At 52.9% G+C, this 23011-nt stretch overlaps 1 protein-coding gene across 4 annotated transcripts in view; it reads right to left on the reverse strand.

Annotated features, from left to right (window-relative positions):
• Positions 1-23011, reverse strand: part of GRM7 (glutamate metabotropic receptor 7) — a 196259-nt gene that overhangs the window by 105206 nt on the left and 68042 nt on the right. For all 4 annotated transcript variants that reach the window (XR_010784428.1, XM_066558432.1, XM_066558431.1 and 1 more), the window contains exon 2: positions 10980-11196. Coding sequence is in view for 3 of the 4 variants with exons in the window: in XM_066558432.1 (XP_066414529.1) it covers positions 10980-11196 (217 nt within the window). In the remaining variant the exon portion in view is untranslated. The remainder of the gene's footprint in view (positions 1-10979; positions 11197-23011) is intronic.

Here is a 23011-nt window from a genome sequence, read left to right on the forward strand (position 1 = left end):
GAAACACCCAGAACTGCCCCATGCAGCAGAACTGCACTGCCCTCATAGCCATGAAAACACCCAGGAATGACCCTGCAGCCTCTGCCACATCCCAGGGCAAGGAAACACCCAGAACTGCCCCTGCAGCAGAACTGCACTGCCCTCATAGCCATGAAAACACCCAGAACTGCCCCATGCAGCAGAACTGCACTGCCCTCGTAGCCATGAAAACACCCAGAACTGCCCCATGCAGCAGAACTGCACTGCCCTCGTAGCCATGAAAACACCCAGAACTGCCCCATGCACCCAGGGCAGGGCTGTGGCACCCTGGGCTCCTCTCCTGGCTCAGCCAGAGCTCAGGTGAGCTCCAGGGCTTTTCCCCCCCCATCCCTGAGGGAATCTCACCCGCAGCCCCCTCTGCAATCTGAAGGGCAGAGCCCCAGTGCAGCAGGAACAGCTCCCAGGGAGGGAATGCTCTGTGCTCTGGGACTGCAGCTGCCCTGGGCACCCCCAGCTGGGCTGGCACCCCTGGGCCCTGCCCTGCTCACCTGCCCCCCTGCCCTTGGTCTGCCAGGGCCTGCTGGATTTGCTGCACAGTAAATCACTGAGGGCAGATTTAATTTCTTGGAGCTGATAATGAGTGTAGCTGGATATGGATCCTTTCATTTAAAAGTCTGCTTTGCAATTTAATCAGCCTCCACAGCCTCAACAGCAGCCTGAAAGCAATGTGGGATGGTTGTAATGGTGAATGAAGAATAGAAAAATTAGACAAGAATTAGATTAATGATTTTATCAGAGCTACTGAGCTGCTGTCTGTAATCAAGTTTCACTGCAATGTGCTCTCTGAGCACACTGGTGTCCCTGGGGAGCATCACACAGCCCCAGCACAGCCTGGCCCTGTCCAGTGCTGAGCAATCCCTCTGCACACACAGACACAGGAGACAAGCACCACTGTGAGCAGCAATTCCCCCGTTCCTCCTCCTCTTCAGCAACATCTCCAGGAATGACTGCTGTGACCAGACATCCACAGCCAGCCTGACAGCCCACAGGACCCGGCTCCAGACCCTCTGGGGAAATTTGGGTTTGCACCCAGTGCCCTGCAAGGGCAAAGCAGGACTGACCACAGAGCAAAGGAAAAAATCACTGAACAGCTGGGGGGGCAAACAGCCCTAAAACCATTGGGGGGGCTCCAGGCAGTCCTAAAACCATTGTGGGGGCCCAAGCAGCCCTAAAACCATTGCAGGGGCTCCAGGCAGCCCCAAATCCATTGTGGTGGCTCCAGGCAGCCCCAAATCCGTGTTGGGGAACCCCAGGCAGCCCCTGCCCTGGGGCAGCTCAGTCCCCACCTCAGCCCCTGCACTCACAGCCCATTGCCAAGGCCAGGACCAAAAGCTGAGCTGGGAGAGGATTTTCCCCCTGGATTTGCCAGCACAATCAGCACAGTCCCCACGGCCTGGCTGGGTGGGACAGGCAGGCAGAGCCCCTGGGGGCTGGGATCAATTCTGGCCTGGTGAGCAGAGCACAGGGCTGCACAGCAGCTCCCAGCCAGCCCCAGGCATTTGTGAAAATGCTGCCCTCAGAGGCAGCTGCTGACACACCTGTGCACATTCACCTGCTGAAGAGAAAAGCAGCTTAGCTCTAATGACACCCAAATTAGATCTCTGCCATCTCTGATGTTTGTGATGCCTGGCTCCTTTCTGAGTCAAAGGTGTTGTTAGAGTTTAATCAATAGCATTCTGCTCAGAGAAAGGCCTGCTGAAGCTGACAAAACTGCACAGGTTTGCTTTGAGACCTGCTCCAAGCTGAGGAGCCACAAAAAGAAAGTGCTTTGCTTTTCATGCTGGGGAGGCTGCTGAGATTGCTGAGGAAACCAAGGAGTGACTGCAACCAAACAGGGAGTGAGCTCAGTGCTGGGGGGAGGCACTGAATGGGGCTGGGAACAGGGACAGCTCTGGGATCACTGAGGGCTCAGGAACCAGGGACAGGCTGGGGTTCTGTGGGTGCAGCTCTGGGATGCAGCTCTGCTCCTGTGGGTGCAGCTCTGGGATGCAGCTCTGCTCCTGCGGGTGCAGCTCTGGGATGCAGCTCTGCTCCTGCGGGTGCAGCGCTGGGGCACTGAGGGCTCAGGAACCAGGGACAGGCTGGGGTTCTGTGGGTGCAGCTCTGGGGCACTGAGGGCTCAGGAACCAGGGACAGGCTGGGTTTCTGTGGGTGCAGCTCTGGGATGCAGCTCTGCTCCTGTGGGTGCAGCGCTGGGGCACTGAGGGCTCAGGAAGCTCAGCAAGCAGAGATGAATAAACACCATCAGATCTACCCCACTGAGCAGTCCCTGGCTCAGCCATTGCCTTGCTCTGTTCCCATCCCTGACAGACCCTCCCCAGCACCCAGGGCTGCCCCTCAGCAGCAATAAAGAGCAAATCCAGCCCTGAAGGGAGGTGCCAGTGCCACCCTGGCCACTGTCCCCAGGCAGGAGGCGCCCAGTGCTGCCCACAGGGTCCCTGTGCAGCCATGAACATTCCTGCAAGCAACTGTGGTTTGTTCTTTTGGGTTTTGGGGTGTTTTACTAAATTGTGGAGTGCCAGTGATCCTCTCTCTTTGGCAGTGAAATCCCAGATTGGTTTGGGTGGGAAGGGACCTTAAAGCCCACCCAGTGCCACCCCTGCCATGGCAGGGACAGCTCCCCCCTGTTCTGGGGTATCCTACAGAGCAGGGCACTGTAGGGCAGCTGTGTGTGAGGAGAGGGGCTGGGCTCCCTCAGAGCTTTTCCAAAGCAAATGTTTGTTTCAAGGGAAAGTTTGGGCACTACAGGCTTAGGCTGAGATAGTGTGAGGCTGCCTCCCTGCCTTCCCTGCGGATGCTAATAAAGAAAAGTTCTTGGATTACAGAAACTGGAGGTCAGCTCTGGCTGGCCTGAAGGAGCTGGGCTTTCCTGAGAACAACCAGGAATGGGCTGGAACAGGGACCCTCAAGAGGCAAAATCCCAGGGTGGGAATGTCCAAGCTCCAATTCCTCCTGGCTCAGGGCAAGCAGGGCTCTGTCCTGAGCACCCACTCTGAGCTGGCCCTGGCACAGGTGCCCAGAGCAGCTGGGGCTGCCCTGGATCCCTGGCAGTGCCCAAGGCCAGGTTGGACACTGGGGCTGGAGCAGCTGGGGCAGTGGGAGGTGTCCCTGCCATGGCAGGGCTGGCCCTGGGTGGGATTTAGGGTCCCTCCAACCCAAACCTTTCTGATGAGATGCAAACAGAATCACTTTTGGCACCCAAGTGTCCAAAGCCACTTGGCTCATCCCAAACCCCAACCAAACACTGGTTTGGCTGGCCCAGGGCAGGGGTGGGCTCCTCACATCACCTGGGAGCACTGCTGGCCCCAGGGCTGCTGGCCAGGGCCACCCTCCCACAGACACTGGGGCCAGAGCTGAGCCCGGCTCTGGCAGGGATCTCCCTGCCTGCACAGCAGCCACCACTGCTCAGGGCTCTGGCAGAAAACCAAGGGGCTCTGGTTCCCTGATCCAGGCTCAGGTGGCCAAACATGAGACTTCAAGTGGCATTTGCTTTGGACATTGAAATAGATATGGAAAAAGCCCTCCCAAAGGCACAAAAGGAAACTTGGCAAAAGGCACACGCTGCAAAAAATAGAGGCCATTCCTTAAGCAGAGTCCCTGCTATCCAGCAGTGATATACCAGCAGTATAATCTTAATTAGCCAATAAAAGTTTTTTAGACAATCTGTCTAGACTTGCTTTTGCCTGGACATAAAATTGGCTTTAAAAGAAATACATAAACAGCAATGGAACGTCAGTGAAGAGCTGTCAAACAAAGCTCCCTGCTGCTCTACATCTGCACCCTGCTCTTGAAACACGAGCATTTCTGTGAAATCCTTCAGGTTTTAAGCAGGAAAGCTGCTGGGTTTGGGCTGGGAGCATGCGAGCTCAGCCAGCTCCAGTCCCTGGGTGCTGCTGCTGCAGGAGCCCAGCCCTGCTGGAGAGCTGTGAGCAGCCCAGCCCGGCAGGTGCAGGAGGGCAGGCCTGTAAATCATGATAACTGAGCAGAACCACGTCTGGGGAGCATCTGGGCTGCTCCAGAGCAGCAGGGCAGGAGAGGAGCCAGGCTCAGGCACCAGCCTCCAGGAAGGCAGCTTCCCCTGCCCTCAGCACAAGAGAGAGACTCTGGGAAGGATTCCTGCCTTATCTTCTGGAAGTTTAAAGTTTTCACAATCGAAGTCAATTCTGCTCCTGAAATCAGTTTTTTTTGGATTAAACAAATGTGATTTTCCAGCCCACTCACTCTCTGGCAAAGCTTCCTTACTCCTGGACAATTTTCCCAGCCATGGCTCAATCTTTGCAACCCCATCCACCGGTATCACCTTTGTTCCACAGCTTTTCCTCCTTCCTCTCCTCAGCCCCGTTCCTCCCTTGCTCTTTCCACAGACTTGTTCCTTTTGTTGTTCTCTAACCCCAAACTCTCTCCTTTCCCCCACTCCTCCCCAAAACAGCAGCCTCTGCCCTTCCAGGGCATCTCCTCCTCAAGCTCCCTAATTCCCAGTACCAAACTGTGTCCCCATTTCCTCACAGCCCCCAATGACCATTCCCTTGTTGGGAAGGATGAAAGTTTGGCAAGAAAGTCTCACAGATATGGACACTTTGCAGAAAGATTTTTGAATGCAGAGTCTGAAGAAGGAATAGAGATGGAAGCAAGTTTTGATATAGAAGAAAAGAATTGCTGAGCCAGCCTCACTGGACAACCAAGGAGGCAAAGGGTGTGTTAGTTAGAAGGGGTTTTTATGGCTTAGAGCAAAGGATAAACCCACCCCAAACAAGAAGATGTTTTTACCAAGCAGAAAGAGAGCACAGGCAAACAAGGCAGCAAATGTTGCAAGCAGAAAAAAGTTCTCAGAATTTTCCACTGCAAGAAACCTGAAAAACAACTTCTAGCTTTAACTGTAATGTACTGTTAGTGATTGGAGAACAGTGACATGAATATGGTAATTACAGTAGTTATGATAGGCTGTAGGTAATAGTTAAGGTATAGATTGGTTCTACTGTATGGAGATGCTCAGCAAAGAAAAGTATAGAATGGATTGTAACTAAAAGAAAAGTACATAATGCAATGTAACCAAAAGAAAAGTCTAGAATGCAATGTAACCAAAACTCAGGGTGTCCAGGCCTGCCTGCAGCTGGAGCTGACAGCTGTGGGCACAGCTCTGTCACCCACCACCCTGGAAATCCACACCAGGAACTTGTCCCCATGATGGCAAAAGGGAAGGAAATACCTCTATCCCTAGGCACCAAGGGTTGGATTTGGTTTAAAGGTAAGGAAATACATCCATCACCAGGCACCAAGGACTGGATTTGGTTAAAGGTAAGGGAATACCTCTATCCCTAGGCACCAAGGACTGGATTTGGTTTAAAGGTAAGGAAATACCTCTATCCCTAGGCACCAAGGACTGGATTTGGTTAAAGGTAAGGAAATACCTCTAACCCTAGGCACCAAGGACTGGATTTGGTTAAAGGTAAGGAAATACCTCTAACCCTAGGCACCAAGGACTGGATTTGGCTTAAAGGTAAGGAAATACCTCTATCCCCAGGCACCAAGGACTGGATTTGGTTTAAAGGTAAGGAAATACCTCTATCCCTAGGCACCAAGGACTGGATTTGGTTAAAGGTAAGGAAATACCTCTAACCCTAGGCACCAAGGACTGGATTTGGTTAAAGGTAAGGAAATACCTCTAACCCTAGGCACCAAGGACTGGATTTGGCTTAAAGGTAAGGAAATACCTCTATCCCCAGGCACCAAGGACTGGATTTGGTTTAAAGGTAAGGAAATACCTCTATCCCTAGGCACCAAGGACTGGATTTGGTTAAAGGTAAGGAAATACCTCTAACCCTAGGCACCAAGGACTGGATTTGGTTAAAGGTAAGGAAATACCTCTAACCCTAGGCACCAAGGACTGGATTTGGCTTAAAGGTAAGGAAATACCTCTATCCCCAGGCACCAAGGACTGGATTTGGTTTAAAGGTAAGGAAATACCTCTATCCCCAGGCACCAAGGACTGGATTTGGTTAAAGGTAAGGAAATACATCCATCACCAGGCACCAAGGGTTGGATTTGGTTTAAAGGTAAGGAAATACCTCTATCCCCAGGCACCAAGGGTTGGATTTGGTTTAAAGGTAAGGAAATACCTCTAACCCTAGGCACCAAGGACTGGATTTGGTTAAAGGTAAGGAAATACATCCATCACCAGGCACCAAGGACTGGATTTGGTTAAAGGTAAGGAAATACATCCATCACCAGGCACCAAGGGTTGGATTTGGTTTAAAGGTAAGGAAATACATCTATCCCCAGGCACCAAGGACTGGATTTGGTTAAAGGTAAGGAAATACCTCTATCCCCAGGCACCAAGGACTGGATTTGGTTAAAGGTAAGGAAATACCTCTATCCCTAGGCACCAAGGACTGGATTTGGTTAAAGGTAAGGGAATACCTCTAACCCTAGGCACCAAGGACTGGATTTGGTTTTCACTCAAGCCCTTTACCAGTGTGCTTGCGTTTGGTGCCAGCTCTGCCTGTGCAGCCAAAGAGAAAGGGATGTTTGCAAAGGGAGCTGAGGTTCATCCCCCTCTGTGCTGGGCAGGGAGCAGAGCAGCCCCTCAGGGCCCCCGGGAGGCTCAGGAGGGAAGAGCCCTGCAGCCACCGTGGTTTGGGGATGTAAAAGCACTGCAGCCAGGCACAGGAGGAGCTCTGAGCTCCAGCCAGCTCTCAGGGAGCTCAGCCCCTCCTCTGCACTGCTCCAAGTTCCCAAAGAGCCACGGCAGCTCTGAACACTCCCCCAGGGACAGGTTTTGCTCTCCCGCTCTCAGAAATTCCTCCAGGCTCCCACTGCAACCCCGAGCACTCCTGAGGATCAAGGCCAGGGCATCTCCTCCCAGCCCAGTACAATTAACAGGAAACCTCATTAACCCTGCCAGGCTGAGCACAGAACAGCCGTCACCACAAACTCAGAGAGCAATCCTTCCTGGCTGTTTGTTCTGAAATGCCAAAACATTTGTTATGTGACAACAGGAGGGAGAACAATAGATTTCATAATGTTGTTATTTAACATCAGTGCTCACTGAAAGGACACGAGCCTGAGTGCTTGGGAAAAGTGGGAACAAAAATGGAAAACACTTGAAATGCTTGGATATAAATGACTCGATTTTCTGAGTGCTTTATCCATTTGTTTTTGTGCATTTGATCCAGAAAACAGGATCCCAGGAGAATGAGGAGAGGCTACTCCCATCACAGCTGAATGATGAACACAGCCAAAGACAGGGGGAGCACACTGAGCCCCCAGGAGGGGCCTGCAGGGCCCTGGAAACCTCCCCAAAGCTCCCCCTGTGCTCTGCACGCTCACACTCATCACACCCGGGCTCTGTGGCCCTCCAAGGGCCCAGCCCCACGCCCAGAGCCTGGCTTTGCTAGGCTGCCCCTCAAAGCTGAGCCCAGAGCGGGCTGAGCCTGCCTGGCCTGCCCGAGGGGCTGCAGGGGGAGAGCTGAGCCCAGCCTGCAGACCTGGGCAGCACCAGCGGCTGCTCCTCATCCTCACTGCTCCTCCTCATCCTCACTGCTCTGTCCTGGGCAGCACCAGCAGCTCCTCCTCATCCTCACGGCTCCTCCTCATCCTCACGGCTCCTCCTCATCCTCACGGCTCCTCCTCATCCTCACGGCTCCTCCTCATCCTCACGGCTCCTCCTCATCCTCACGGCTCCTCCTCATCCTCACGGCTCCTCCTCATCCTCACGGCTCCTCCTCATCCTCACGGCTCCTCCTCATCCTCACGGCTCCTCCTCATCCTCACGGCTCCTCCTCATCCTCACGGCTCCTCCTCATCCTCACGGCTCCTCCTCATCCTCACGGCTCCTCCTCATCCTCACGGCTCCTCCTCATCCTCACGGCTCCTCCTCATTCTCACTGCTCTGTCCTGGGCAGTACCAGCAGCTGCTCCTCATCCTCACTGCTCCTCCTCATTCTCACTGCTCCGTCCTGGGCAGCACCAGCAGCTGCTCCTCATCCTCACTGCTCCTCCTCATCCTCACTGCACCTCCTCATCCTCACTGCACCTCCTCATCCTCACGGCTCCTCCTCATCCCCTCCCAGCCCTGCCCAGCCCAGCCCAGCAGGACAAGGAGGGACGCACATTGTGCAGCCCAGCAGTGGGAGAGCAGCAGAGCCCCCTGAGCTGTGGGAATGGGCCATTTGGGGAGAGCAGAACGTTCATAAATGCACTCCAGATCTTTCATTTATCTGTTAGGAGGCATTCAAGTGGTCTTTTGCTAACGACTTCAATATATATATTTCTTACAGATAGCAATTAACCTTCTGGTACAGATTAATCTTTAAAAAAAAATCAAAGACGAATTAATCTTTGAAATTCAAGTATTCAGTAGTTTCATTAATAATCTGAAATTGTCCTTTAGATTTCCCATAATTAGACTATTCCCCTAATTTATTAATCCCACAGACTGCAGAGCATGTTTCAAATCTTCATCTCCTGCCACAATGACATATTCAAACTCGCTTGAAGTGCTCATAATAAAAGTCACTTTGTGAAGAATTATTAACTCAGAGGATCAAGCAAAGTCTTCATGTGCCAAAGCATATTTGAAAACTAAGCAGGGGAAGCACTTTCCACTGATCCTCAGATTTCCTAAGATCCCAGCTGATCAGACACAAGTTTGGATGAAACTCTGCCTTCAGGACAATTAGCTGGCGACAGAGGGCAGCCAGAGCCAGGAGAGGTGCAGGTACCCAGGGAGCAGAGCTGCCCTGTGCCAAGGGACAGCGCCTGGGGCCTGGCACACAGCTCTGGGAGCTGCCAGCCCCTGCTCCTGCTGGGGTGGCTCAGCTGTGGCCTGGGGTCCCTCCAGCCTGGGCTCTGACCTGCCTCGTCCTAGGGGCTGCACAGGGACAGCCAGGCAGGGGCTGTGCTGCCCCATCCCTGCCCCCGGGGCCATTCCCAGCCTTTCCTGCCCCATCCCTGCCCCCAGGGGCCATTTCCAGCCTTTCCTGCCCCCAGATGCCATTTCCAGCCTTTCCTGCCCCATCCCTGCCCCCAGGGGCCATTTCCAGCCTTTCCTGCCCCCAGGGGCCATTCCCAGCCTTTCCTGCCCCATCCCTGCCCCCGGGGCCATTTCCAGCCTTTCCTGCCCCTTTCCAGGGCTGGTTCCTGTCACTGCACTGGGCAGTCCCTGCCCAGCCTGTTCTGTACAGAGTTTGCACCAATACCCACCCGGAGGCCCTTCCCTGTCCCCCTGCCCTGTCCCTGTCCCAGGGCTGAGCCCGTGCAGCCCCAGGCTGTGCCAGGGAGCCATGGCACCCATGAACACCCCAAGCCTGGGCTCACAACCCAAGGCTGGGCCAGGCTCCAGTGCCCCAGGCAAGGGCAGGAGCTGCATCTCCAGCCAGCCCTGCTCCACTAAACCTCCCAAAACCAGATCTCCTTGTGCTTGCCAGGCTCTGGAAGCCCAGGGACCTTGTTTAGGCAGGTATTAAAGCCTGTCAGAGCTTCACCTGAGCTGTATGGCACAGGGAGCTGAGCGCAGCCCTAGGCAGCAGCCAGGGATCAGATCATGCCAGCCTGGCTCTGAGGAGCAGCTTTGGGCAGCCTCCCTGTCAGAGCCTTCATCCCCAGCATCGCCTCCCTGCCCCTGCACACACCCAGAGCTGAGGGGAGCAGGCTCTGCTCTGCCTGCAGGGGCTGAGCTTGGTGCTGGCTGCATGGACAGCTCATGGAATAAATGTAATTCTGCACCAGGCCCAGGAGATGGGATCCTGCTCTGCAGCCAGAGCCTGTCCTTCACACAGGGAACACATTTTGGGCACGAGTTTGCAACAGTGGATATTTGCAAATAAAGCCAATTTTAAATTCCAGTGAGCACTGGCATTTGTCACTTCCTGCTGTATTAAATCCAAACCCATTTGCTTTAATACCACATAAATATGCATTTGTAGGAACAGAAGAGTTTATGCAAATGTGGGTTCCTTCTGTGACACCAACATAAGGAAACAATTCCAGCTCCCCCTCTCCAAGGCCCCTTCCTTTAAGCCCAGTGACTTTCCCTGCCTGTTCCCTGGCAGGTGCTGCCAGCAGGGATCCATCACTTTGGGGCAGTTTGGGGCAGTCCCTGCAGACAGAGCCAGTGCTGTGGGACCAGCCTGGGCATGGGGAGCCCTGAGCTGCTCCAGAGCAGCTCCTGCCCAGGCTGGGCACTGGGCTGGGCACTGGGCTGCTTTCATTGAGGCAGTGCCAGGCAGGGACACCTGTGAGTCCCATTTGGGGAGCACAGCAGAGCCTGCCCTGGTTCTACCTGCAGAGCCTCTGGACACAGCCCCTGCATTCATCACCAGCAATGAATTCCATCTTTTGCTGCTTTCTCCTTCCCAGCACAGGCATCAGCTCCAAACACTGCAGTTCCCAAACCCTCACGAGTCTGGATTGCAAACCAGCTGGCCAAGGACTCACACCCAGCTCTGGCATGTCTCATCCCACACCATCAGCCCCTGGGCCCTCAGGGGAAGGTTCTGAGTTCCCTGCCCTGAGCAGGGCAATGCCAAAGCAAACCCAAAGCCAGCTCAGAGCAGGCTGGCAGGGAGAGCTGGGCACCAATGGTGGCACCAGCCAGGCTGGAAGCAGCTCACAGCACAGCTCAGCCTGGGGAGACACACACAGGGGCTCAGCCTTTCCAAACCTGCCTTCTGCCCAGGCCCACAGCAGGAAAGCTCAGCCAGTGCAGCAGCAGGAGCTGGGCACAACTCAGGGCTTCTAAATGCCCCAGAAATGACAGAAAACCACTGAGGGCTCCCACTCTCTGACCCTCCATGAGCAATTTAGGAATGACCACATTCAGGAGCCACAGCAGAGCATTGCAGAGAGCTGGAGCAGCTTTAGGAGCAGACGTGAGCCCTGGGAGCACAGGATGACATTGAGCACAACACAACACAATGGCTTGCTGAGCAGCACGGGCCTACCTGCCTCTCTGGAAATTTGCATGAAGGACTCCACTCCTTTTTCTCCATAATTCCCTTCAGATGCCAAAGTGGACACATAATTCCATCCCAAAGCTTTCACAATGTCCACCATTGCTTGTGCTTGGAAGGAATCTGGAGGAACCACCCGTGAGAAGAAATCATAGCGCCTGTCATCGCTCAACTCGGGGGCAGTTGAGGCATAACTGATTTGTGGGATCTGTAGAAAAAAACAATTTCTGATAAATACACACATTCACATACTCATGGCACTTCTTGCAGCAGCAGCTAAAGCACCTGGCTTCAGCTGAGCTTTGGCTTTGCTGTGCTCTGCACCATGTTCCCCTGCAAGGTACAGGGACAGGAGCAACCCTTCACTGGCTCCAGTTACTCAGAAAAACTGGGAACCAGCTGCTCCCAGTTACCCAAATAAAGCTCCCAGTTACCCAGGTAAAGCTGGGAACCAGCTGCTCCCAGTTACCCAGGTAAAGCTGGGAACCAACTGCTCCTAGTTACCCAGAAAAAACCAAAGCTCCCAGTTACTCAGAAAAACTGGGAACCAGCTGCTCCCAGTTACTCAAATAAAGCTCCCAGTTAGCCAGGTAAAGCTGGGAACCCACTGCTCCTAGTTACCCAGAAAAAACCAAAGCTCCCAGTTACTCAAATAAAGCTCCCAGTTAGCCAGGTAAAGCTGGGAACCCACTGCACACAGCTCTGGACGTGCACATCCAGCACTCCTTCCTTTAAGGCACTCAAATCAGCACACGAACATTTTAAGCCCTCCCTGCCCTGGTCTGGCTGTGCTGGTTTCAGCAGGATTTGGGACCCTGGCACAGTGGGGTGAGCTCTGCACCTGCCAGCGCTGCCTGAAAGCCAGGCTGACCCTTCCTCAGCCTCAGGAGGGTGAAGGCTCCAGGCTCCAGGCCAAGTAGGTTCAGTTTTGATTCCCTCTGATGAAGAAGGGCGTGAAGGCTGCTGAGCAGGGACACGTCTGTCACACAGAGCCTGGGCACAGCTCAGCTCTGCCCCAGCACAGCAGGCACTGCCTCCCCTGCTCGCAGCAGCCTCTCTCACAGCTCCTTCTGTAAGAGAGCCAGAGCAGTGCCCAGGCTGCTCCCCTGCTGCCCCCGGGCCCTGAGCAGCCCCTGGGCTGACAGCACACCAGTCCCCAGGGCCATTGTGTCCCACAGCCTGGGACTGCTCCCTAAGTCAAGGACCCTGCCCTGACTCTCACTGGAGCCCCAGGGAGGGGAGGGGAGAGCTCTGCCCTGCACACCAACCATTTATTTAATACCTGAGCCCAGGGCAGCACCTGCTGCTCACACAGGTGTTGTCCTTATATTGCAAAGGGTCCATTCTGTTGTCTCCTTATTTCAAGAGTTTGGTGCCTCCTTGATGTTTCTTGTAGGCAGCTCCTCAGAGCACTGACTGCTCCTGACTCCAGCTCCCCCTCAATCACCCACCCCACTCTTCTATAGCACTCCTCTCCTTATTGGCCACACCTGTGGCCTGGTAAATCAGGCCTGCTCCTGATCTTTAATAATCGGCCCAACTGCAGCTCTTTAGGGTAAGATTACTTTCTATACCACCTTTATTTTCTTATATTCTATCTCCCTACACACAAGCACCTCCTGCACGCCCAGCTTCGGTCTCTGCACAGCACTGTGCAGTATTTATCACCTACAGGTATTTAGCAGCTCCTGCCTCCTCAGAAAAACAAATCTGATCTGTATTGCCCCAGGATGAGCTCTGCAAAGGGCTCTGCACCTCTGGCTCCACAGGGAGCAGGGCAAGGGGAGAGCAAGGGCTGCTTTCTGCAGCCAGCAGGAAAGGGAGGCTGAAATGTCAGGTTTTATCCGTGGCAGTTCTTTGTACTCCAACTTGCCAACAACTGCTTTTTCAACTCAAAATCAAAAGGAGCACATTATGCACTTCCACAACAAGCACAGCTTCTACAGAATCTGCTGCATTGCTTATACTCCTAAGGAGACCTTTTGGATTTTAAATCTTTTTCCACTGTTCATAAAATATTAACTACTGCTGGCTGCTTCAATCACTTGGAGTATACAAAGCAGATATGAGGTGTTTTACCGGTGTTTCTAACAGGATATCTAAAAGCAACATGAAGTTATATACATGTGCCAAGTAGAATTCTCCTCCTGCTCTGTTCAACTACAGGGAGGAAGGTCCTTCAGTGGGTGGCAGGCACTGCAGCCACCACAGTTCCCCTGCCCAGAGTGGCAGAGCCCATTGCAGACACCTGAAAGAGGCACCTCCTGCCCCTGCCCAGCTCCCCATGCACTTCAGCAGCAGCCCAGTGGCCAAACCGGGCACCCACCAGGTCAAAATCAGCCGCAATTTAACAGCTGCCTCCAGGGAGCTCCACACGGGCACCTCCAGCTCCTGCCAGCCCTGAAGTGCCCTTCAGGATAAAAATGGATTGTCCAGCTCAGCGAGACCCACGGGCAGCTGGGCAGGGTCCCTGCTCTCTGCTCCAGGGATGCTGCCCATGGTGTCATGGGCAAGGCCAGAGCTTTAGATCAGAGTTGAAATTGGAGTTTTAAATCAGAGTGCTCTGTTGAGGGCTTTTCAGCATTCCAGATAAATGTTTTCTGCCTCTTCACCATTTTATTTTTCTCTCATTTTGGTAAAGTCTGTTCTTTATCATCAGCTCAGAAGTGGAGTTGGAAGAAGCAGGATTTCTGTTCCCTCACATTTCCCCATTTTCTGTTCTGACACATCAGAAGCTGCAGAGGAGCCCAGGGTGCTCTCCCAAAGGCCCCAGCACCTTGCAGAGGGGCTGTGATCCCAAAGGGACCCCGATGTCCTGGCCCTTGCCCAGCTGCCCTTCCCCGGCAGGTGCGGAGCTGGGGCTCTCTGAGGGACCCGAGGAGCTGGCAGGGAGCATCTCACCCTCGGGGGAGGCAGCTTCTCCTCAAGGCCTGTGTTTGTGCACCCTGCACACGCCCTGCAGGAGCTCCACGTGTGTGAGCCGAGCCTGGCTGATGCTCTGGTGGCAGCAAGGGGGAATGATTAATGCTGGGCACATTGTCTTAGTCAGTGATTAATTGATGTTAATTTATTTCTAACGTTGACCATTATTCTTCATTTATTTCATTTTCTCCTGCTAATGAAGAGCTGTCTCTGGGTCACTCTTGTTGTGTTGCTCAGGCTCCTGCAGGAGAGCAGCTGCAGCAGGAGCAGCACAAACAGCCCAGGGAGCCAGGAGGGTCCTCAGCCTCTCCTTCCCCAGCAGCCCCAGCCCCAGCAGCAGCCTGGGAACAGCTCAGAGCAAACCCCAGTGAAACACCAACTCAAACAGCTCACTGCAGAGCAAACCCCACTAAAATACAACCTGGAACAGCTCAGAGCAAACCCCAGTGAAACACAGACAGGAACAGCTCAGAGCAAACCCCAGTGAAACACCAACTCAAACAGCTCACTGCAGAGCAAACCCCACTAAAATACAACCTGGAACAGCTCAGAGCAAACCCCACTGAAACACCAACTCAAACAGCTCACTGCAGAGCAAACCCCACTAAAATACAACCTGGAACAACTCAGAGCAAACCCCACTGAAACACAGACTGGAACTGCTCAGAGCAAACCCCAGTGAAACACAGACTGGAACTGCTCAGAGCAAACCCCACTGAAATACAAACCTCACTGAAATACAACCTGGAACATCTCAGAACAAACCCCACTAAAATAAAACCTGGAACAGCTCAGAGCAAACCCCGGTGAAACACAGACTGGAACTGCTCAGAGCAAACCCCAGTGAAACACAACCTGGAACAGGTCAGAGCAAACCCCTCTAAAATACAACCTGGAACAGCTCAGAGCAAACCCCACTGAAACACAGACTGGAACAGCTCAGAACAAACCCCACTGAAACACCAACTCAAACAGCTCACTGCAGAGCAAACCCCAGTGAAACACAGACTCCCTGTTGCAGTTTCCTTTCCAGACCCACTGGGTGCTACTCTCCAGCCCCACATCCTCCTCCTCTCCTTGCTCAACAAACCCTTTTTTCCAAGAAAAATGGCAGAGTGTTTGAGTTGCTCACCAAAGGCACATGTCTGTCCTGGAACACACCAACCCCAGAGCACATCCCAGCCCTCCCTGGGGTACAGGACTGCCAAAGCCTGGCCTGCCAAAGCCTGGCCTCTGTCCCAGAGTCAGCCCCAGCTGCAAACACCCCAAACAAGCAGTTATTGCTGCTGTGCTGCAAACCCCCCAAACACCAAACGTTATTGCTGCTGTGCTGCTTGCAGGGACTGAGCTCAGCCCCTCTCAGTCACTCATTACAGATTATGAGGAAGATGCACCTGAACCCACCTCAGGCACTGACAGCAGCCAGGAGACTTCAGAAAGGCAATTTCCCTGAGGACCTGAGCAATTAAGATAATGCAGGAGTGCCCCTACTGAGACATTAATGAGCTCCTAGCAGGGCAATATGAGGTTCACAGTTTGCTGCAATTCTACTTTCAATTTTATCGATTCTGGTTTCCTGGCAATGGGGAGAGCTCAGCCTGCTCTGGCAGAGCCTCTGGAGCCACCATGTGTGGCAGGGCAGAGTCAGGCTACAAACACTGCAAATGCCCCCAAACTACCCCAATTCACACACAGGAGCTGCCTGGAGCCTGCTCCAGCTGCAGAGCTCTGGTGTGAGCTGATGGTTGAGGAACAGCCTGGCATCTGTTCAGGGCTTGGGTTTTGTTAATTTAGGAATGTATCAGGTCAGGGTTTGATCCTCAGTCAGCACAGCTCCTCCTGTGCCCCATCCCCATCCCAAACTGCAGGACAGACAGCCCCAGCATCCTGCCCAGAGCTGCTTCCCCTCTCTAGAGCTCAGCTCACTGAAGTTTCTCCCTGGTTATTTTCTCTGGGCAAAACCCCTCCAGACCCTTCTCATTCCCACTTTGCCTTCTGAGCAGGAAGGAAACCTGGCAGGCAGTTCTAGAAATCCAGATATCCACGGGAAGCAGTCCCTGCCCTTGGCACGGGGCTGAACAGAGCCTTAAGCTCCCTGGAGCCCAAGCCATGCTGTGATTCTATGGAAATTTCACCCAATACACTGAACAAGGTCAGAGCTTGTCAAGGTAACAGGAGCAGATCCTCCTGCTGCTCTCCAGTGGCTGAACTTGAGCTCAGCATTTCCCCAGGAGCTGCCCCGGCCAGAGAGAAAGGGAGGGAGAACAATGAAGAAAGTTCTCATGTAAGTCCATTTCAGGAGCACCAGCAAATATTCCTGAGCAATGGAGGGAACACAGAGATAAACCCAGGAATGATTCCTGCCCCTGAATTTCGGTTGTATCTGCAGTGGCTCTTTGCACCAGCCCTCCCAGCTGGGCTGAGCTCCTGGAGCTCCATCTCCCCCTCCTTGGCCAGTGCCAGGATACAGCAGCACCTTTGAAAATCCCCAACTCCTCATCACCATCATTGTTATTATTATTATTATTATTGTGGATGGAGCCCATCACTGAAACAAACACTTCCAAAACGACTTTGGGTTTCTCAAACAACTGCCCCTCTAATTGAACACATTTCAGTTTAATTAATTTCAAGCCCATTTCCAGGCACACAAACCCATCCCATCCCCACCACAACTGTCACAAAAAGCCATGAAAAGCCGTCCTGAGTGGTCCTGGCCAGCTGGGAGCCTTCTCTGTACCCACAGGGTCTTTCCTGCTTCCTTCCCTGGAGTGAGAAAGCACTCCTGAAACAAATCATTGTAGCAATTAAGGGACAATAATTACAGCAATTAGTACTGTCCACATGGCTCATGGGAGCACTTCATCAGCTCAGAAAGCAGGAGACAGGATCATAAACACCCAGCAAAGCGAGATGTGTCCATAAATGTGAGATATCCTGCGCTTCATCTTGATGACCTGAGCCTGGACCAAGGTCTGCTCGTGACAGTGATGAGCTCATGGCACAGATTGGTTTTTTATAGAAAAACAGGGGGGGATTTCTTAGCTTTTAAGTGCCAAAAGAACCTTGGACTTGAAGAACCTGACTTGAAACCAGGAGACGCAAAATTGTAATGAAAATGAGTCACAGCACAAAAATAAACACCTTACCCCTCCTAAAGCCGTAGATAAAACTGTCCTTGAATAAACAAGGACATCATCCCTGTCTCAACATGTTCACATACTGGGGATTGGGACTCAGCCATTTATACTTTCCTAGGGATGAATTATTTACTAAAATGCTTTACTTTCCATCCTACTGACATGGAAAAAGAGTTTTAGATACACACTTACCTAATTTGGGTGTGCAAATTCCTCTTTGTGAATAAAGCTGTGTTTATGTAATCACCAAGATCCCGAGTGAGCACTTCTCAGAAGTAAAATTAACTGGTATTTCTATTACTCCCATTTTAATTTCTCTTGGTTCATCTGCACTGTGATTCAATAATATTGGGCAAAAATCTGATTTATAATTGTTAATTACTATTTCCAAGCCCTTGATCTACAGCCACCCTTCTTGGAGGGAGGCTCCTGGAGGGCACCAGCCCTTGGCATGGCAGAGGGGCCCTGGCTAAGCCCTGGGCAGGCAGGAAAGGCACAAGCACCAGGGCCACCCTCCCTGGCACACAGGAGCCACCACAAAGGCCTCTCTGACCCCCAAAGAGGGATATTTATCTCCTGCACCACGGGGATTGTTGGTACTGAAGGCCAAGGCACAGGGACAAGTATGACACGTCCCCATTTAATATTTCACAGTGAAATATTCAGCTTGATGAGAAACGGATGGGGTTTAAGGTGCCTTCCAAGCCAACCCATTCTGTGCCTGTTCTGTGCACAACACAGGGAGAGGAAGGGCTTGTCTGCCTCTCCCATGCCCTGAACACACCCTGTGAGGTCTTAAAAACGACAAAAAATTATTCCCATTCCTCTGGTGCTCAGATTTACAGCAGCCAGGGCGTTCTCAGGAGGTTCCTGTCACACCCAAAGTGCTGGGCAGATGCTCAGGGTCCCTGGCACCGGCAGCACTGGGGATTTGGTTTTATCTCCTTCCCCATGCACCATTGCCCATCCCTGCCTGCGCTCCCAGGAGCTGAGGAGCCAGAGGGATGCAGGGACACCCAGCACTCACATCCCTGCAGTGATGGAGCTCCCTCATCCAAACACGGACTCACCAATTCCAACTCTTCTGAAAATAAATCAGGAGCAGAATATAAACAGAGCGAAGCAGCTTTTATGTTTTATTTATGTGTACACACTGCTCCATTCATCCCAAACAGATAATTGAACCTTATATTGTCTATGCATATTTTAAAAGGTTTTTAATCTGCAAGCATAAATCTCATTGATTTTGAAAGTAGCCCGATAAAGACAGCACCAGTAACGACTCATTCAGCAGGCAGGCTGAGACAGAAAACGTTCCTGGTGGCAGAAGAACGCTCTGTGAAAGCAATCCACAAACAGACACACAAACCCAGCCCTGGGAAACCAACTGCACTGTGGTACAAGGGGAAGCACTCATCCTGTGAGCCGAGTTATTGGGCTAAGTGAGAGCTGTGGCTGGGGTATGAGCACAGCTCATCCGTGCATCATATAATAATTGCAATCCTAGGAGAGCATCCACGCTCCTGTCCTGGAAAGTAAGGCTGGGATTTGAATATTTATTCCTGAATTTTCAATATAGCCAAGAGTCTGACAGCCAAGGAGAATAAAGCTCTGGCCTTGGTGCCCTGACACAGTAACACATCCAAAATCTGGCCACACAGATTCAGCTGCATTGAGCGGTCATTTCTAATTTCAGTGTGCAGTTAAACTTTGGGCAGGCAGCTCAACAGCACAGTGAGCAAACCCAGGTTCTGTGAACAATTTCCAGTGAGCAGATACTGCAGAAGTTGGAGCCTGTTCTCATTCAAATGTCTGAGTGGCCTCAGACAATGGGATCTCTCCAGCCCCCCAGATCCTCTGACACCCCAAGGGAACCAGCTGCATTTCAAGCAGTAAATGATGTTTTAAACAGGGCTTCTGGAGCTCATTTCCCTCCGTGCAATATTGGAAGTATTTCTGAATTTAAAAATGTGTCAAATAACGAAAACCCCCGGGTTTTTAATGTGCTCACACACTGTGGCTGACTGAACCGTTCTGCTTGAGCTTAAACTGCCTGGTTTGGATTGGCACTTTATGGAAAGCTTGAGGCAAGAGCAGAGCTGTGAATTATACAGAATGTGTGTAAGCTGCTGCCTGACCTCCCTGCAGCCCTGCTCACCCACACCTGCGAGCCTCAACAGCTTCATCCTCCTCCTCTTCCTCCTCCCCTTGAGGTGTGCCCACAGCCAAAGCCCAGGGTGAGATGTGCTCACCTAACTCCAGCTGGAGGTGACCAAGCCAGGCTGGAAATCGAAACCAAATTCACGAGCAGAGGCACAAACCTGCCCAGCGTGCCCTGGTGGGCACAGCAGCCCCGCTGCCGTGTCCCAGTGACACCAGGGAGAGGAATTGCCCCAGCCCAAGGGCTCCTGGCAGCCCCACTCACTGCACAGAGCCCCTGTGGGGACAAGGGGCAGGCAGCTGGGTGGGACACAGCTGTGAGGCCTGCCCTGGGCAGGAGGGGACAGTGCACAGCTGATTGTCCTGGGGCTGCCTGCACTGGCTGGTTTGGTTCTGCTGTGAGCTGGTTCCAGGGACTGGCATGGGCTGAGTGATAAAATCGCAGCCATCCATTCCTCATCTTCCCTTTTCTACCAGCAAATTCGGGCAGGCACTCAGCAGCACGGTGAGCAGACCCGAGTTCCTGTGAACAGCTCCCACTGAACAGACACTGCAGAAGTGGGAGCTGTTCTCACTAAAATGGCTGAGTGCTCTCATGGACACCACTGCAAACCATCTCCTCCTACAGCACAGAGCCCAGAGCAGCATTTCAGAGCCCCTGAGATGTACCAGGCTGCAAGGGCAGCCTGGAAGGGAAAACCCTGTGTGAGAGCAAGGGTCCAGCTGGGTGTTCTCACCCCCCAACCCTCACAACCAGTGTGCAAACATCAAACTCCTGCCATTTCAGCAGCACCAGCACAAACGTGTTCTCAGAAGTGGTGATTTGCTCCAGGTAAGAGCAGCCCTCAGTCCAGGTGCTCCTTGCTGCTGCAGCCTCACTCCAGTGAGGTCACTGCTCCTCCACACCCTGGCACTGTCCGTGTCTCCTGCCCAAGGCACGGCCTTCTCAGCCAGGAGGGCTCCACCAGAGATAAATTACAAGGCTGAAAACACTCCAAGATCAAATCCAACCCTTCCCCAGCACTGCCCAGGCCACCACTGCCCTGTGTCCCCAGGTGCCACCTCCACAGGGCTTTGAAATCCCCCCAGGCATGGGGACAAGGGGATCTCCAAGGTCCCTTTCAACCCAAACCACTCTGGGACTCCGTGACACAAATGATCCCAAATTCATCACATGCGCAGCTGCTCTGACCCAAACCCAGAGTCCCAAACACCAGGGATTGAGTCCCTGCACCCCAGTGAATTCCAGAGAGCCAGCAGCTCCCACAGTGCCCTGTGGCTGGGGAGACTGAGTAGGAGCAGAAATGCAATTGTCAGAGTGCACAGCACACAGAGCCCAGGCTGCCACTGTCCTGTGCCCCTGGGGGAAAGGCAGAGACCAATGAGCAGGTGTTGGTCTGTGAACAAAATCATGGAGCTGGTAAGGATGGAGAAGAACTCCGAGATCCCTGTCAGCCCAGCAGCACGGCTGTGTGCACCATGCCCCGTGTCCCCAGGTGCCACCTCCACAGGGCTTTGAAATCCCCCAGGGATGGGGGCCCCTGGGCAGCTGTGCCAGGGCTGGGCATTCCTTTCCATGGGGAAATTGTTCTGATATTCAGCTCAGACCTCCCCAGGCCAGCCTGGGGCCGTTCCCCCTGCTCCTGTCTGTGTTCCCATGAAGAATTGTTCCCAAATTCCCCCTGAGCCTGCCCAGCCCAGCCTGAGCCGTTCCCTCTGCTCCTGTCCCTGTTCCCTGGGATGATCCCAAACCCCCCCCGGCTGTGCCCTCCTGGCAGGAGCTGTGCAGAGCCACAAGGGCCCCCTGAGCCTCCTTTGCTCCAGGCTGAGCCCCTGCCCGGCTCCCTCAGGGATTCTCCAGCCCCTGCCCGGCTCCCTCAGGGATTCTCCAGCCCCTGCCCGGCTCCCTCAGGGATTCTGCAGCCCCTGCCCGGCTCCCTCAGGGATTCTGCAGCCCCTGCCTGGCTCCTCAGGGATTCTGCAGCCCCTGCCCGGCTCCCTCAGGGATTCTGCAGCCCCTGCCCAGCTCCCTCAGGGATTCTGCAGCCCCTGCCCAGCTCCCTCAGGGATTCTGCAGCCCCTGCCCAGCTCCCTCAGGGATTCTCCATTCCCTGCCCAGCTCCCTCAGGGATTCTCCAGCCCCTTTCCAGCTCCCTCAGGGATTCTGCAGCCCCTGCCCGGCTCCCTCAGGGATTCTGCAGCCCCTGCCCAGCTCCTCAGGGATTCTGCAGCCCCTGCCCAGCTCCCTCAGGGACTCTGCAGCCCCTGCCCAGCTCCCTCAGGGATTCTCCAGCCCCTTCCCAGCCCCTCCAGGGCTCCCCTGTGCCAGGGGAGCGGCAGCAGCAGCCGGGAGGGGCTCAGAGAGGACAAACTGTTCCATCATCTGCAAGGTCAGCCATCTCCTCCTCGAGTCCCAGGCATTTAAAATTCCTTCAGAACTGTGGGAGGCACGGCTGACCCGGGCCTGGGATGGTTCCACCAGGGACACTGAGGGATTATATATAGCCTGCCTTTGATTTCATATTTTCTTTAATCCAAAATAAACATTATCACAAGTGAAAAGGCCTGTTGTGTCCTCTGAGCATCAGAAACAGAACAAGGTCCTTCAGGACACAGCCTGGGTATAAAGGAGAGTGAGAAAATGCAGTGAGAGAGATGTGAGCGAGAATGGGTTGTAATTATGGGAGAAATCTGCATTTGACATTTCTCCCACTACATATCCAAGAGTTATAGGGTATAATGAAGTTCCAGTGAATATCTATACCTTTTATTCCCTTATATTTCATCTCTGGCCTTTCACAAAGTGCATCATCACCATGTAATTCCACAGATATCTAAATATTTCTGCATTATTACAGGGAAAACCACAAGGCAATCACACTTTTACCTTCACTGGTTGTCTTCACCTCAACATTGAGCTTGCCAGCTAAATAATTACATTTCTTCTTATCTAACTTGTGGGAAAACAAATTTAATAACAGAAATACAGTCAGAAAGACCAATACTTAGGGGAGAATAATTTTCAGACTTAAACTTCACAAGCTCAGTAGATTATTCTGGACACTGGATAATTACTCTGCATGTCTTTATCGCAAAAGTGCCCGGACATTCTAATTAATCCAAATTACTTTCTAAGGGCCATGTTATTAGACTCATGCAGGAGCAGCCAGATACAGAAATAGTGTTATTTTTTTAGAGGTCTGTAACAGCTCAGCCTTACAGCACCTGATGAAAACCAGCCCAGAGCAGCTCCTGACCCTGCCTGGAGCAGCCCAGAGCCAGCAGAGGAACCCTGGGGAACAGGGAACCTGCAGGGGAAGCTGCCCAGCCTCAGCAGGGGCTTCCTTAACAATAAAAACCAGTGTCCAGGGCTGATTCCATCAACAGCACCACCCCAGCCCACAGCCTGTGTCTGTGATCACAAAACTGATCCTAAACCACCCCAACAGACACAAAACTGATCCTAAACCACCCCAACAAACACAAAACTGATCCTAAACCACCCCAACAGACACAAACCTGATCCTAAACCACCCCAACAGACACAAACCTGATCCTAAACCACCCCAACAGACACAAACCTGATCCTAAACCACCCCAACAGACACAAAACTGATCCTAAACCACACCGACAGACACAAAACTGATCCTAAACCACACCGACAGACACAAAACTGATCCTAAACCACACCGACAGACACAAAACTGATCCTAAACCACACCGACAGACACAAAACTGATCCTAAACCACCCCAACAAACACAAAACTGATCCTAAACCACCCCAGCAAACACAAAACTG

This window comes from Molothrus aeneus, chromosome 12 (assembly GCF_037042795.1).
Source record: "Molothrus aeneus isolate 106 chromosome 12, BPBGC_Maene_1.0, whole genome shotgun sequence".
NCBI lineage: Eukaryota > Metazoa > Chordata > Aves > Passeriformes > Icteridae > Molothrus > Molothrus aeneus.